General features: G+C 37.0%; 1 protein-coding gene and 1 pseudogene across 1 annotated transcript; both read left to right on the top strand.

Annotated features, from left to right (window-relative positions):
• Positions 1-9,963: 9,963 nt before the first annotated feature.
• On the top strand, positions 9,964-11,415 carry LOC120127315 (RNA-binding protein 24-B-like; the record flags this gene model as incomplete). Its single annotated transcript, XM_039145241.1, has 6 exons — positions 9,964-10,251; positions 10,341-10,473; positions 10,602-10,719; positions 10,833-10,869; positions 10,953-11,145; positions 11,252-11,415. Coding segments are annotated over 6 exons (903 nt in total), but the record flags the coding sequence as incomplete, so codon positions are not given.
• Positions 11,416-12,930: 1,515 nt separating this feature from the next.
• On the top strand, positions 12,931-14,010 carry LOC120127262 (annotated as a pseudogene).
• The last annotated feature ends 1,039 nt before the right edge of the window (positions 14,011-15,049 follow it).

The following is a 15,049-nucleotide window of genomic DNA, read 5'->3' as shown; positions in this document are numbered from 1 at the left end:
ACATCTTGGTTCCACCCGGGTGCATCGTTAACGGACTGCAATGAGCCTCTGTTAATATTTCTTTCTTCAAGTCGTCATTGTCGGGTATTACAATTCTTCCTTTACAATATAGATTTCCATCTGACTTAACCTCAAAGTATTTAATCTCCTTGCACTTTACTTGCTCTATTCTTTTCAAACACATTTCATCTTTACTTTGCAATTCTCCTATTCGTTCCAACCATGCTGGTTTAAGTTTTAACTTTGCATAAAGACCACCGTCTCCTGTTAAATATAATCTTGCGTCCATAGCTCGTAAAGCTGCAAACGTATTTATACTCAAAGCATCTGCTACCACGTTAGCCTTTCCGAGATGATAGTCAATTATCACATCATAATCTTTTAAGAACTCTACCCATCCACTTTGCCTCAAATTCAACTCTTTTTGAGTCATCAGGTACTTCAGACTTTTTATGGTATGTATACAAGTAACATCTTTCTCCATACAGATAATGACGCCAAATCTTGAGAGCCAACACCACAGCAGCCATTTCTAATAGGTGGGGTAATTCTTTTCATGTGGTTTCAACTGCCTAGATGCATACGCTACCACCTTCCCTTCTTGCATTAATACACACCCCAACCCGTTATGGGATGCGTCACTGTATACTACAAAATTCTTGCCAGATTCCGGTTGAACCAATATCGGAGTTTCTGTCAGAATTCTCTTTAAAGCTTCAAAACTTTCTTGACATTCAGAAGTCCAAACAAACGGTACATTCTTTCTCATCATCTTTGTTAAAGGTAACACTATCATCGAAAAATTCTTAACGAATCTTCGATAATAACCGGCAAGTCCAAGGAAACTCCGAACTTCATATACATTCTTTAGAACTTCCCAGTCCATTATAGCTTTAACCTTCTGAGGGTCCACTCTAATCCCAACTGCCGAGATCACATGCCCCAAGAAAATTACTTCGTTTTAACCAGAATTCACATTTGGACAATTTCGCATAGAGATTTTTATCCCTGAGAATTTACAAAACTAGCCTCAGATGTGCGCTGTGCTCTTCAATGGACTTCGAGTAAACTTGTATGTCATCAATAAAGACAACAACAAACTGGTCCAAATAGGGCTAAAAAATCCTGTTCATGAGATCCATGAAAGCAGCTGGTGCATTCGTTACTCCGAATGGCATTACGATGAATTCATAATGACCATATCTCGTTCTGAAAGCCATCTTTGGAATATCCTTCTCCTAAATCTTCAATTGATGATAACCCGAACGTAGATCGATCTTCGAAAATACTGAAGCTCCTTTTGTTGATCAAACAAGTCATCAATGCGTGGAAGAGGATACTTGTTCTTGATGGTCACCTTATTAAGCTGTCGATAATCAATACAGAGACGCATTGATCCATCCTTCTTCTTAACAAATAACACCGGAGCTCCCCAAGGTGATACATTTGGTCAAATAAATCCCTTTCCTAACAATTCTTGCAATTGATTCTTTAACTCTTGCAATTCTTTCGGAGCCATCCAATAAGGTGCCATTGCAATTGGAGCGGTTCCTGGCATTACTTCAATTTGAAATTCTACCTCTCTATTTGAAGGTAATCCTGACAACTCAGCCGGGAAAACTTCAGGGAATTCTTGAACTATTGGAATCTCCTCTAGCCCTTTCTCTATCGTTCTTAAATCTATCACATTTGCAAGAAATCCATGACATCCTTGTAGTAATAGCTTCTTAGATGACATTACATTTGCTAAGGGATTAAACTTTTCACTGCTCACACTTATCTCTGTTCCTCCTGGACTTTTCAGTGTTATCTTTTTCAATCTGCAATTAACATCTCCATAGTAACGGAACAACCAATCCATTCCCAGAATCACTTAAAACTCGTCAAAGGGTAATTCCATCAGATTAGCAGGGAATTCAATTCCCTGAACCTTTATGGGACACCCCTTACAGACTTTATTCACCCGAGCACTATGGCCTAAAGGAGTTGTTACTATAATCTCATTACTCGTAGCTTCTATGGGAATCCTCAATTCCTTTACTAACTTACTTATAATATAAGAATAATTAGAATCCGGATCAATCAGTACCAATACTAATTTATCATATAGCTGAAAAGTACATGCTATAATATCAGGGTCATCACGGTCTTTACTTGTCTTTAGATGGTATACCCGTGCGGTTGACCGAACTTCAGGTTGAGCATAGAATTCAGACGGGTTTCTTCCTCTGCCTTTTCCTCGTCCTCTTTGTGAGGAATAACCAACTCTTTCAGATGGTTCAGGCTCACCAACCATCAATGGACAATCCCGGATAAAATGTCCGGCATCTCCGCATCGAAAACAAGTCCCAACAGCCATCCGACAAGCCCCAGAATGGTTTTTCCCACAGTGCTGACACTGTCTCGTTTGACTTGGAGTAGATCTCCCAACACCAGATCCCACTAACTGCGTCTGTCTAAGTCTTGCCTGACTTGCTCCCCAAGCAGACGATGCAACTGATTCCGATCTAGTTGTAATCGAAATTCTGAGTCTCTTCCCCTTTTTGATGGTGCTGAACTAGAAGAAACACCCGTTCTCTTTGATGTCTGAACTCTAAAATCCCCAAATCTCTCATTCTGAGCTCTTTCAAGAGCCTTGACACGATTGATTACCTCTTGGAACGAGGACAAATTCAATACTATCAGTATCTCTTTCAATCTAGGGCGCAAACCCTCCACAAACCATTCACAAGCCTCTTTTTCAGTAGGCACAAGCTCGGATGCAAACCTACTCAACTTGTTGAACTCACATTCATACTCATATACAGAGCGGTTCATCTGTTTCAAATTCAAAAACTACTGCTTCATCTGTCGAATAAATTGATCTCCAATGTACTTGTTTTTAAATTCATATAAGAATAAAGACCAAGTCAATTGGTCATTGGGCATCCTCATGTTGACATTCGTCCACCATATTCTCGCCTGACCCCTCAACAACGAGACAACTCCATCTAACTTCTTCGCTTCAGAATAATGGAGACCATCAAACATGATCTTTAAATCATTTAACCAATGATCTACTGCAACCGGACCTTCTTGGGTTTCTCCCTTAAATTCGGGAGCTCCTAAACCTCTCAACTCTTTTGTTACATTCATCCTTTGAGTTGGTGGAGCAGGAGGTTGAAGACGCGTTAGAATAGCGTCTAACGTTCTGAAGAACATATCTTGATCTTACACAGGCACTCCTTGAGATACCTGTTCTTCACCTTGCCTGGCCAGGGCAGGTGAATTACTGCTTTCAGCAGGCCTATCTTCTCCCGCTTCACTTCGGGAGCTATTATGTCCGGACATCTAATAAGAATAAACACATTGTTCTATTAGCAAAACAACATACTCATACTATACCAGATCATAAGTTCTCATTATTTGTTGGCATGTATTCCATTTAAAGACTCTATAGACTCTGGTTTATGCCTAGAATCGGCTAAATCATAGCTCTGATACCATTAAAAGTAACACCCCCAACCCGTATCTAACCCGGATACGAGTCAGAGATATTACATTGACTTTTAAAACACAGCTCATTACAAATAATAGCAAAATATTTGAACTTATATTACGAAAAATACAATAATATACATATGGTAATATAAGTTTACCAAAATATTCAGAGCATACACAACTTAACTCTTTAGTTACATGTCAACATCTATTTTCATAATAAAATGACCTACTAATTAAGTTGCTTCTGATCTGATAGTTGCAGGAGTAATGTTGTCCAGCTGCTTAACCTCGATCGTCTACTTTATCGGATCCTACGTGTGAAACACTCATACGCTAAGTCATCGACTTAGTGAGGCAATATAATAATACTATCGATAAATATAAAGTTATTGCCAAAATAAGATGGGTTGCAATGATAAGATGTATGTAAACAATGCAATAACCAGAACCATGTTTCTTACACATAATTATCAAATTCACATTCATAAGTTCGCCTTAGTAAGTTCATTAGCCCATGGTACCATACAGAGAACCTAAGGTATGTGAGTATTGTGAGGTTGCGCACTATGTTGTCACCACAACTCATATAATTGCACCTAAGTGCCACGTAGAATTACATCGGAGTGCCGTGTAGAATTGCACCGTAGTGCCATATAATAATGTCCATAAGGGCCACATATCATTCCTTAAGAATCATATACATATGCCAAGGATCAAGTATGTGTCTCACCAGACCTCACACATGTTCCAAAGAATACATATATGTCCCGAAGGACCACATATCATTCCTTAAGAATCATATACATATGCCAAAGATCAAGTATGTGTCTCACCAGACATCACACATGTTCCAAAGAATACATATATGTCCCGAAGGACCACATAGACCCTCTACCCTTGCATGCCAACTATACCTATAGTTATCATTTACATAACATGGGCTTTCACAATTTATCTTATTTGTATCACGTAGACATATTATTTTCATACCTTTATCACATAACTCATATAACTTTTTCTTGCATATTCATGTCCCATAATGCATATGGTATGGATTCATGTCATATATCATAATATGAAATACTATCATGTATCAAAATATTGAATCTAGACTTATCACAAGTCTAGAACTAAATAAAATACATATTCATGCTATGCATATGCACTCACCTAGATTTCTTTGTCTTTCCCTCGATTGATCCTACTTGTTGATGGTTCCGGAACTCGTTTAGGCTCGATATCTACATAGTAATTCATTGATACTTATCAGTATACTAATTAATATATTCTAAACTATCATTTCTTAGGCTAAAAGAAAAGCCATTTTCATCTTTTAATGGAGGTATGCATCGATGCACTACACCATGCATCGATGCATAAATCCTATTCGATGTTTGTATTTAATGGGGATGCATCGATGCACTTCTTATGCATCGATGCATAAATCCTATTTGATGTTTTCTTTTTAAATTAATGCATTGATGCACTGCATGTGCATCGATGCACCTTAAACAATTTCTGGGATTTATAATCGATGCATCGGTGCACAATGAATGTGCATCGATGCACATTGCCCAGAATTTTCATTTTAGCACGAAAATCTCTTCTTAGTCTACTTAACACTTTATATTTCCCTTCTTTATATATCCTTAACTTGCATACTCTTACTTAAACTAATTATTATTCATTCCATACTTTTGAAACTTAAAAATCCAATTCTCTATGTAGAATTTAAGAATCTAACCCAAATTCTAACATGTTCTAATTTGAATTCTAACACCTCATACTTCTTAGTTAGCTTTATAACAAGTCAAATTCCACTTCTAATTCTTATTAGGAACTCTAATCCAAGATTTCACTTTTCTACTTCCTTTTTTTGATTCTTCATATTCTCCTCATCTTATGGTTTTAAGATAATCTAAGCTTTCCTTAAGCTTAGTTATCAACTAAGGATCAATAAGAAACCTTAAATCCATCAAGAATTTAATCAACAAGAAAACTCACCTTTAGCTTGGTCTCTCGATGGAGAAGAAGAAGTGAAGAATAAGAGAAATCTGGAAACTTTTGTTCTCTTCATTTGCCTTTCACGTGGATTTAAATATCCTCATCTAATATTTAATTATTTCCCCTATTAAAAGACTCCTTTACCCCTTTAGTTCCTCCTTCTTTCTTAATTGATCCTACACAAAACATTCCCATTAAATCTTTCAACCATTCAATTTATCTACTTTGGTCACTGAATTTTATAATTTCACAATTTGATCACTAACCCAGTATGGAGGATGTTACAATGTGTGCTACATTGGACTTACATCTAGAGCAGCTAGATGTTAAAACAACTTTTCTTCATGGAAATCTTGAAGAAGAAATTTATATGCTCCAGCCTGAAGGTTTTGAAGAAAAAGAAAATAAGAACTTGGTTTGCAGGTTGAACAAATTTATGTACGGTCTAAAGCAGGCGCCGAGGTGTTGGTATAAGAGATTTGATTCCTTCATTATGTGCCTTGGATACAATAGACTTAATGCTGACCCTTGTGCTTATTTCAAGAGGTCTGGTGATAACGATTTTGTTATATTGTTATTGTATGTGGATGACATGTTGGTTGCAGGACCCAACAAAGATCATATTGAAGAATTGAAGGCACAACTGGCTAGGGAATTTGAAATGAAGGACTTGGGATCGGCAAACAAGATTCTAGGGATACAAATTCACCGAGACAGAAGTAATAGGAAGATTTGGCTTTCACAAAAGAATTATTTGAAGAAGATGTTGTCACGATTCAGCATGCAAGATTGTAAGCCAATTTCTACCCCTCTTCCTATTAACTTCAAATTATCCTCCAGTATGAGTCCTAGCAGTGAAAAAGAGAGGATTGAGATGTCTCGAGTGTCGTATGCATCAGCAGTGGGAAGTTTAATGTTCGCTATGATATGCACAAGACCAGACATTGCACAAGCAGTGAGAGTGGTTAGTCGGTACATGGCGAATCCAAGCAAAGAGCATTGGAATATAGTAAAGAGGATCCTGAGATACATCAAAGAGACCTCAAATGTTGCATTATGTTACGGAGGATCAAACTTACTAATCAATGGGTATGTAGATTCTGACTATGCAGGCGATTTGGATAAAAGCAAATCTACTACAGGATATGTGTTTAAAGTTGATGGTGGAGCTGTAAGCTGGGTTTCAAAATTGCAGTCAGTTGTGGCTACATCCACAATAGAAGCAGAATATGTAGCAACTACACAAGCCAGTAAAGAAGCAATTTGGTTGAAGATGCTATTGGAGGAGCTTGGGCACAATCAAGAGTATGTCTCTCTGTTTTGTGACAGTCAAAATGCCTTGCATCTATCAAGGAATCCAACATTTCATTCAAGGACAAATCACATACGAGTTCAGTACCATTTCATTCGTGAAAAGGTGGAAGAAGGGACAGTAGATATGCAGAAGATCCATACCAAAGACAACATAGAAGATTTTATGACGAAGGCGATCAACGCTGATAAATTTACCTGGTGTCGATCCTCCTGTGGCCTGTCAGAGACGTAAGCAACATGAAAGGTACAAGGTAGAAAGAATTGTGTGAAGATATGATTGTTCCAATCAAATCTTCAAGTGGGAGATTGTTGAAAGTCAAAAAGGGAGAAAGAAACAAATGGGGCGGCTTGGCAGTATTAAGGGCGGCTAATGTTAGTCAAATTTGACCACCAAATTTGATAAAATAATAAAGGGTAAAATACTCAATTTAGTCACTTTACTTTTAGGGTATTTACAAGATTAGTCCTTAAGGCTTCAACTATAAATACCCTACCTCATTTAGCTTCAAAACCATCCCAAAGCATTCTAGCTTTCTTCCAATACTAGAGAGAATATTAGAGAGTTTCTTGAGAGTTGTTTTTCTCCTTTTTTTTATCAAGAGAGAATTATCATTGTTTTCTCCTTGGTCGATCGAGAGAAGTTGTAATTCCTATTTTCTCATAGTAAAATTCTTCTACCGGTGCCCGTGGTTTTTACCCTATATTATTTAGGGGTTTTCCACTTAATTTTGTGTCTTCTTTATCTTCATTTTATTTTCTCAAATTATCAGTTGCGATTTTGCTCTATCCGATAGCCGTCTTCCGCAACAGTCGGGTGGAGGGTATATATTTTTCGGGTCAGATCGGATTGACCGAAAATCCAACCCGACCCGATCCATACTCATCCGTAGACGTAAACCAGAATTGTAATATGAACACAAATCCACACAAAATGATGGGATCAGAGAACCCATAATGATTTCATTGCATAAATATTCGATTCCCTTGGACTTTATCTAACGCTAAAATTATATAGTTTTCAACTAACTGCATGATTCCCATTTCCCAAGTCTTATATTTGCTGTTCTTTTTTTGGCACTTTTTATCGCGTGGATATGGAGTAAATTACTTGATGGCAAGATATGTGCTGTGATTGTATGAATTAATACTCGTAATTATTATGATCATAAATGATTAACGTAAAGTCTCAGCTTTCTCAACTTCTAACTTGAAACCATATGCACAGGCCAAAGTGGAGGGACCAGAAGATTGCGTGTTTACTTTCAATTTCTTTTCTTATAGTGTGTATATGAAAATGCATTGATCATGCCTGATAGGCCAAGTCTTTTTTTCAGCAAATTCACATTAAAAACATTCATTGCTTGCCCTCCCAGCAGTTCAGCTGCGTGGGTTACGCGCATCTAATACAACCTAAAGCATATGCATTGATTGCTCTTATATAAAGGGGACGTTACCATTTAGGCTCTTGATAAGAGAATGGGGAATTGGTTTGGGAGATCAAAGCTGATGGTGAAACTGTTCGAGACCAGAAAGAACTCGGATTCGATGTCAAGTCCTACGAGGATCAAGGTGCGCATGACGAAGACACAACTCAAAGAGCTCAAGGCACATGCTGCGGATACTAGCAAAGGGAAGTCGGAACTCGGTCAGTTGATCATCAAGGAATGTTTGGAAGGTAGATTGTCTCCTCGTGTTGTTGTTGTTGGACAATCTCATTGTGTATTGGAGAATTCAAGATTGTGGTGTTCGAGTTTGAGAACTATTACCGAAGAAAGGATCTGAAATGAGAACTGTAAGGAAAATTTGGGTTTGTTGTCAGTTTTTTTTTTTCAAAAACAAGATGTAAACATTAGGAAGAAGAATGTTGAATTCCTTGTGATCCGAAGGACACCATGTCCTATTCTTGGGGTCGCATATGCATTATTAATGTTAACAATTTAATTGATAAGCTTATCCAGGAGAATTCGTTTGGCCTCTCCTAGTAAGTGGGAAGAATTCAAATTGGGGCAAGACAGCAAAGTATGCATCTGCAAGCTGAACCAAGTGGAAGCACTAAAGCAAAACATTACCTTTAAAAGATATCATTCGAAGCAATCATTTGCTCTCTCTTAATCTTCGCAAATTTGGGGCTAATACTCAATTCAGAACATAAAGATATTCCAGTAATGAACCTCTAAGATATTTAATTCGGATTAATCGATGAATAAATTGAATACAAATGATAAAAATACTTCTCAAAGTCTGATCACACATCACTCAAACGCAAATCTGGGATGGTTTGTAATAGGAGACAAAATTCCCAGTTTATCAAATGAAAAACAATGGGTGGCTGGCTACCTAAGGTGGTAAGTTATTTGAACTGTTACCCCTAAAATTTTATTCACTACCATCATCCAAAGTAATTAGCAATCATTATTTTCGTCAATAAGAAAGTAGAGAGAATTTAGAAAGTTGTGCCAGGAAATTCTGGTCTACCTAACATTAACCGCAATACATGTACTTTATTATTGGGTTAAGGGAAATAGCTGCTGCAGGCTGCAGAGGAATGGAGTTGAAGACAAAGGAAATACATTTACAATAAAAGAAATAAATAGGGAGAGAAAGTCAAGGGGTTTTTTGTATGAATTGAATCAATGATACGTCAAGCAAAGACCCACAAATGCCAGAAACAGAACGTGCAATAATATCAGTGAGGGAAATACAGCGAAGCAGATGATAAACCAAATGTACATGTAATATTTAAGGAAATTTATATATGTCATTTTTTTCCTTCGTCCAATACAAAAGGTTGGGTCTTTGGTCTTTGATTTTATATATATTTTTTCATTGAACAACCTTGCCTACTGCTGTCGTGTGTGCCCACTAGCAGCTTTTCTGTCTTCACCTCCTCCTTCCTTTATCACCCTTCTTTGTGGTTCGTCCTCTCGACAGTAATGATTTTTCTCGTTAAAGTTATAGTTAATTTAAGAATCTGAGGAGTTTTTGTTGTGGAAAAAGTTGTAGTTACAGCCTCAGCATTAGAAAAATCATACAGAGGAACAAGAAACTCAACAACAAACAAACAAAAACAGAGTTTTGCTTTGGGTTTTGATTTGATATGATCATCTAAACAAATCGTTCTATCAATTATCAAACTCCCTTTTGTTTTTTTTAACCTCTCTATATTTGGCTTCTGGGTGGTTTGTTTTGTTTTGGCTTGCCCTGTTTTATTCGGGGGACTATGCTCTGTTTTCTCGTTTCCATGTCTCAACCAAGCAATTTCAAATGGTGGGTGGTAACAATCCAGGGAAGTACAATGACTCAACATTTACAAAAATATTTGTTGGTGGATTGGCTTGGGAAACTCAAGGGGATAATACCATGGGGCGTTATTTTGAGCAATTTGGAGAGATTCTTGAGGCTGTTGTTATCACCGATAAGAATAGCGGGAAATCCAAGGGTTATGGCTTTGTAAGCTTATGGCTCCCTTTATGAAGTGCATTCCCTTCCCCTTATCCATGTTTTTACAATAAAAAGCACAAATCTTTGTGTGTTTCTAGGTTACTTTTAAAGATCCAGATGTAGCTTTAAGAGCTTGCCAAAACCCTTCACCTATCATCGATGGAAGAAGGGAAAACTGCAATCTTGCTTCATTGGGTGCTCAAAAGACCAGTCCACCAACTCCTCAACATGGTTTGTTTTCGTTTCATAATGATACTGCAGATGTTGAAATTTCAAAAGCCCATTTTCATTCATTATAAAGATGTACTTTTTTTCACTATATTGGGGCAAAATCATCTTTGTTTAGTTTCAAAATGAAGATCATGAGTCAAATGCTGGGGTTGGACGGTTTAGATCAGCACCTGGTTATCATGGTTCTTCATCTACTTATATCCAACAACCTTCTGGTCAATATTTAATCCCTTACTCTTCATATGGGTGAGTTCATTGTTTGTGGAAAATGAATTCCTATGGCATTTCCTTTTAATCTTGCATTTCAGTGTTTTCGATTGTCATATTGATTCGGTTTCATCATGAATGTTCACTTTCAGATACACTGCATATTCACGAGACAGCGTTTATCTTTTGGTTAGTGTGTAAAAAATACGAACAGATATGCTGCAGCAGTTCTTTGACATTGCTTTGAGCTGAATTTGATGGTGCTTGTGCAGAACTATTATAATCTCTATGGAGGCCAGTACTTTTCACCCTATTACACTATGGGGGCATCGATGACACCGAGGATGTTTCATAATGTTTATCCAATTTGTCCACAAATGGTACCATATCCATATTTGCCTCAACAGCATAGCTCGGGAGTCGTATCACTTCCGTATTCAATGCCTATGACAGCAACTACTGCAGGTGATTGTTTTCTACAACCTTCAAATTCATTCATACTGTACTTTTTACCATAGTTTTCAATCAGTTGGTCTCTGGAAGTTTTGATCACAGACAAAATATAAAGCAGGTAGTGCACCAGCAGCGGCGGTGGCGACGACAACAACGACAACAGCAGCTATTGAGATGGGGGAAAGGATCCAGGTCCTTCACGAGTTTCCGAGAAACCTACTGAAAAGAAACCATCAAGTTAATCCATGTTGAGGTAGACACTGTCTTTTACTCTGATATCTTTGATAAACGAGATTAAGGTCGATAAAAAAGGAAATAATCCGGATACCACCTAGAATAACAAGAGATGGAAATCAAAGAAACTTCAGCGGGAGGATTATTATCTATTAACCATATTGGACAATAGGATGTGTCATTATCATCATCTTTTTTCTTAAGTCATCATTTCATCATACATGTAGTTTGGTGTTAGCATTAGGTTTAGGAGACGATATCATCATCATATTCATTCATGTATTTTGCACATAGGTGGAAACTAAACATTGTTCTTTTGATTCCACCTTTATACAAGGGTTATTCAGATGATTCTGTCTCGGTTGCAGAGAGCATCCGATGACGGCGTTGTTCATATCTGTATCAAAAGTGGTTCAGAAGATTGGTTTTGTATCTTTGAACCCAAATTTCATTGATTGGCCAATCAAAAAGAATAAAAGGGTAAGATCGGGATAGCTCACCCCTTTCATTTTCAGTGAGCATTATGTTTTGTTTAATCCATCAAATAAATCAAATGCATCCTTTTCCCACGATCATTCACTTTTGGGGTTTCGATGCAAGCGGTGTACAATCGAATCCAAAGCCTAAAGGGACCTCAAATCTCACAGAAAAAAGGTCAATGGTTGAAGGGTTTACCTTTTCTGTTCTTTTTTTTGCTTGTCTCATTGTCAAGGAAAGCATGGCAGTTTCTGGATTCTGCTTCTTCCATTTCAATCAAAAGCCTGGGAAATGCTTTCTTCTCTAGGGACGATGAAAAAAAAAATAACGGTCAAATTTAATAAAGATCCTTGTACTTGTGTGTGAGCAAAACTCGATTGATTCGAATATTATTTGAATCTATTTTTAAAAAATTCAAATAAAGTTTGAATAATAAAAGTATGAGTGGAAAACTCAATTAATTTAAAAAAATTAAGTTAATTCACCTCGATTCGATCATATTCACGTCTAATTCTTCTTTATTTTGAATAAGAAAGGAGGCAAAAGCCAATTACAATAAAATATTACTAGACCTCAAATATGGAGGTCCATAAAATCACGATGAAGCTGATTTTGCAAGGTAGAAGGGGCATCAGGAAAAATGCAGATGGATCCATTTGTATTGACTTCTGTCTTGGCAAGAGAGTCGGCTATTGAGTTGGCTTCACGTTTGATTAGCTTGAAATCTATCCACCAGTTTCGAGAAGAGAATTGGAGAATCATGTGAAGGAGAGTTAAAGGGAAAGGACGATGGAGCAGCAGAAGTTAGCAAATTGTAGACCACAACATTGTCTATTTGACATTGGATTTTAAATCCATTTTTGAAATTGATATAATTGGTTGGAAGTGCTAATTTTTTTAACTAACTTAATAATTTAGAGCGATTTGAGTGGATATTTTTGCAAGAAAAGGTATCAGAGTAGAAAAAAGTATAATTTAGGAGACAATTTGTTAACTAAACCTTCTAGTTACTGAGGGCTCATTTCAAACAACGGGCCAAATGGTTCACTGGGCCACAGAAATCTCATGATCCCCAGATTAACTCTCCTCTTATAAAACCCATCTCTGAAACCCTAAGCTTTGAAACACCTGCTTTTAGTCAGCGCTGCACGGCTTTCCCAGGAACTCATAACTCCCATATTTTGTCTCTCAGGTAATTCATATGCCTTTTCATCAGTTTTTCTTGTTGCTTCTTCGGGTGATTGTTTCTTTCAATAAATCCTCAAGAATTTCCTTTCCACTTGTATTCTCGTTATTACTGTAAATCTTTATCGTATGTGTTTTAATTGCTTTATTTATGCATTATCTATTTGTTTAGTGTTAATTGTGAAACGATGTCTTCGGTTGGAGAAGCTGCTTGCTCCTACGCTGCTCTTATTCTTCATGATGATGGCATCCCCATCACTGTATCCTTTATGAATATTAGGGTTTTGATCTATAATAAGAAGGGAAAAATTAAAAATTGATTACTGTTTTTAAAAGAATGAGGGATTCCCCAGATGCATGAGAATACGGTTTTTTTAGTTTACCTTGATTATAGATGCATGAGAATACGGTTTTTTTTGTTTACCTTGATTATAGTTTATATAGGCTGAGAAGATTTCAACACTAGTAAACGCTGCGAATGTCTCTGTTGAATCTTTGGAAGCTTGTTCGCTAAGCTTTTTGAGAAGTGCAACATCGAAGATCTCATAACCAATGTTGGAGCTGGTGGTGGTGGTGCCCCAGTTGCTGCAGCTGCACCTGTTGCGGCGGTGGCGGTGCTGGTGCTGGTGCTGCTCCACCTCCTGCAGAGGAAAAGAAGAAGGTGGGACTAAAAATTACAAATAAGCTAGTGTAACTTATTTCTCCCCTGACCATTTGATTCTGATATTTGTTTCTTTGGTCATTTTGCAGGAAGAGCCAGAGGAAGAGAGTGATGATGATATGGGATTCAGTTTGTTCGATTAGGGTCTCCTTTGCTGTGATTTGGTCCAATTACTAGTTATATTGCCTTAGGTAATTACTGTTATGAGTAATTAGAGGTGTTGTGTTTTTTAAATGAGATGACACTAAGTTGTTCTTCCTTTGCAAGTTGTACTACTTTTTGAATCTTCCTATACATATAAGTATTCTGGGTTCTAGACCGTTTTTGCTCGTGCTTTATTCCATTTCGATGCATGCTTCTATCCGCAGTTCATTGGTTGTCGTCGTGTATTTCCTTGTCTTAGTTTACGCTGAGAGTTGGTAATGTGGTTCTATGTCTATATTTCATTGTCTGTGGATCATTTAGTCATAGAGAGCAACTGACATCTCCCATTGTATCTGTTGTTGCCGGCACTGTTGATCCAGGGGCCAAGGCTACTTAATGCTTGAATGTGTTGCTCTCATTAGGTTGTCATCTTTTTGTTTTTATTCCTATTGGTAAAATTCACGATTCCTTTACTGGAAATTCCCGGTATTGATGTATCTGAGAATTGCCAAGTTATATATGTTCGTTGAAATAGTACTTAAGCTTCACATCCCTCATCTTATTTAAGAGATATAGTTTCTTATTTTAAAATTTGTAATCAAATAAGTCTTTTAAATTTGATAGAGTTGGTATAGTGAAATATTTCAACTGATTTTTTTAAAATTATAATTAAATATATCTTGATTATAGAATTTTTAAATAATGATTCAATTGATATGTCTTTCTAATTTTAAGATTTTAATTTAGTTTTAAAATTATTGTATTAATCAGTCCTTTGATTGGTTTAATCACTAAGTTTGAAGTAAATCCGATTCAAAATATATTTAACCTATATAAATTAAGTTTAGTGCCAAGACGGTTCTTCAAGCGATTCCAGGATATGTGTTTCAATCGGCATGGATCCCGAAAGGTGTTTGTGATGATATGGAGAAAGCTATTCGATGTTTCGTGTGGGGTTCTACCGATGAAAAGCGTAAGATAAACCTGATAAATTGGCCTACTATGCAAACATTGAAGATGGCAGATTAGATTTCAGAGTTCTTCATAGAAAATGTGGTATTTCTTATGAAGATTGGGTTTAAGCTTATTTTAGATGACGGTAGTCTATGGGTGAAAGTGTTGAAAGCCAAGTACAATTGGGAAGGACAAGTACCCATTTCCATTGCTAAAGTGAACTGCTCATGTTTGTGGTCTGGGTTATGTAATGTGTGGGAA

The sequence above is a fragment of the Hibiscus syriacus genome, unplaced genomic scaffold (genome assembly GCF_006381635.1).
Source record: "Hibiscus syriacus cultivar Baekdansim isolate YM2019G1 unplaced genomic scaffold, ASM638163v2 tig00110467_pilon, whole genome shotgun sequence".
Lineage (NCBI taxonomy): Eukaryota > Viridiplantae > Streptophyta > Magnoliopsida > Malvales > Malvaceae > Hibiscus > Hibiscus syriacus.
The sequence above is the reverse complement of the archived record's forward strand: the minus strand, read 5'-3'. Positions and strand labels throughout refer to the sequence as shown.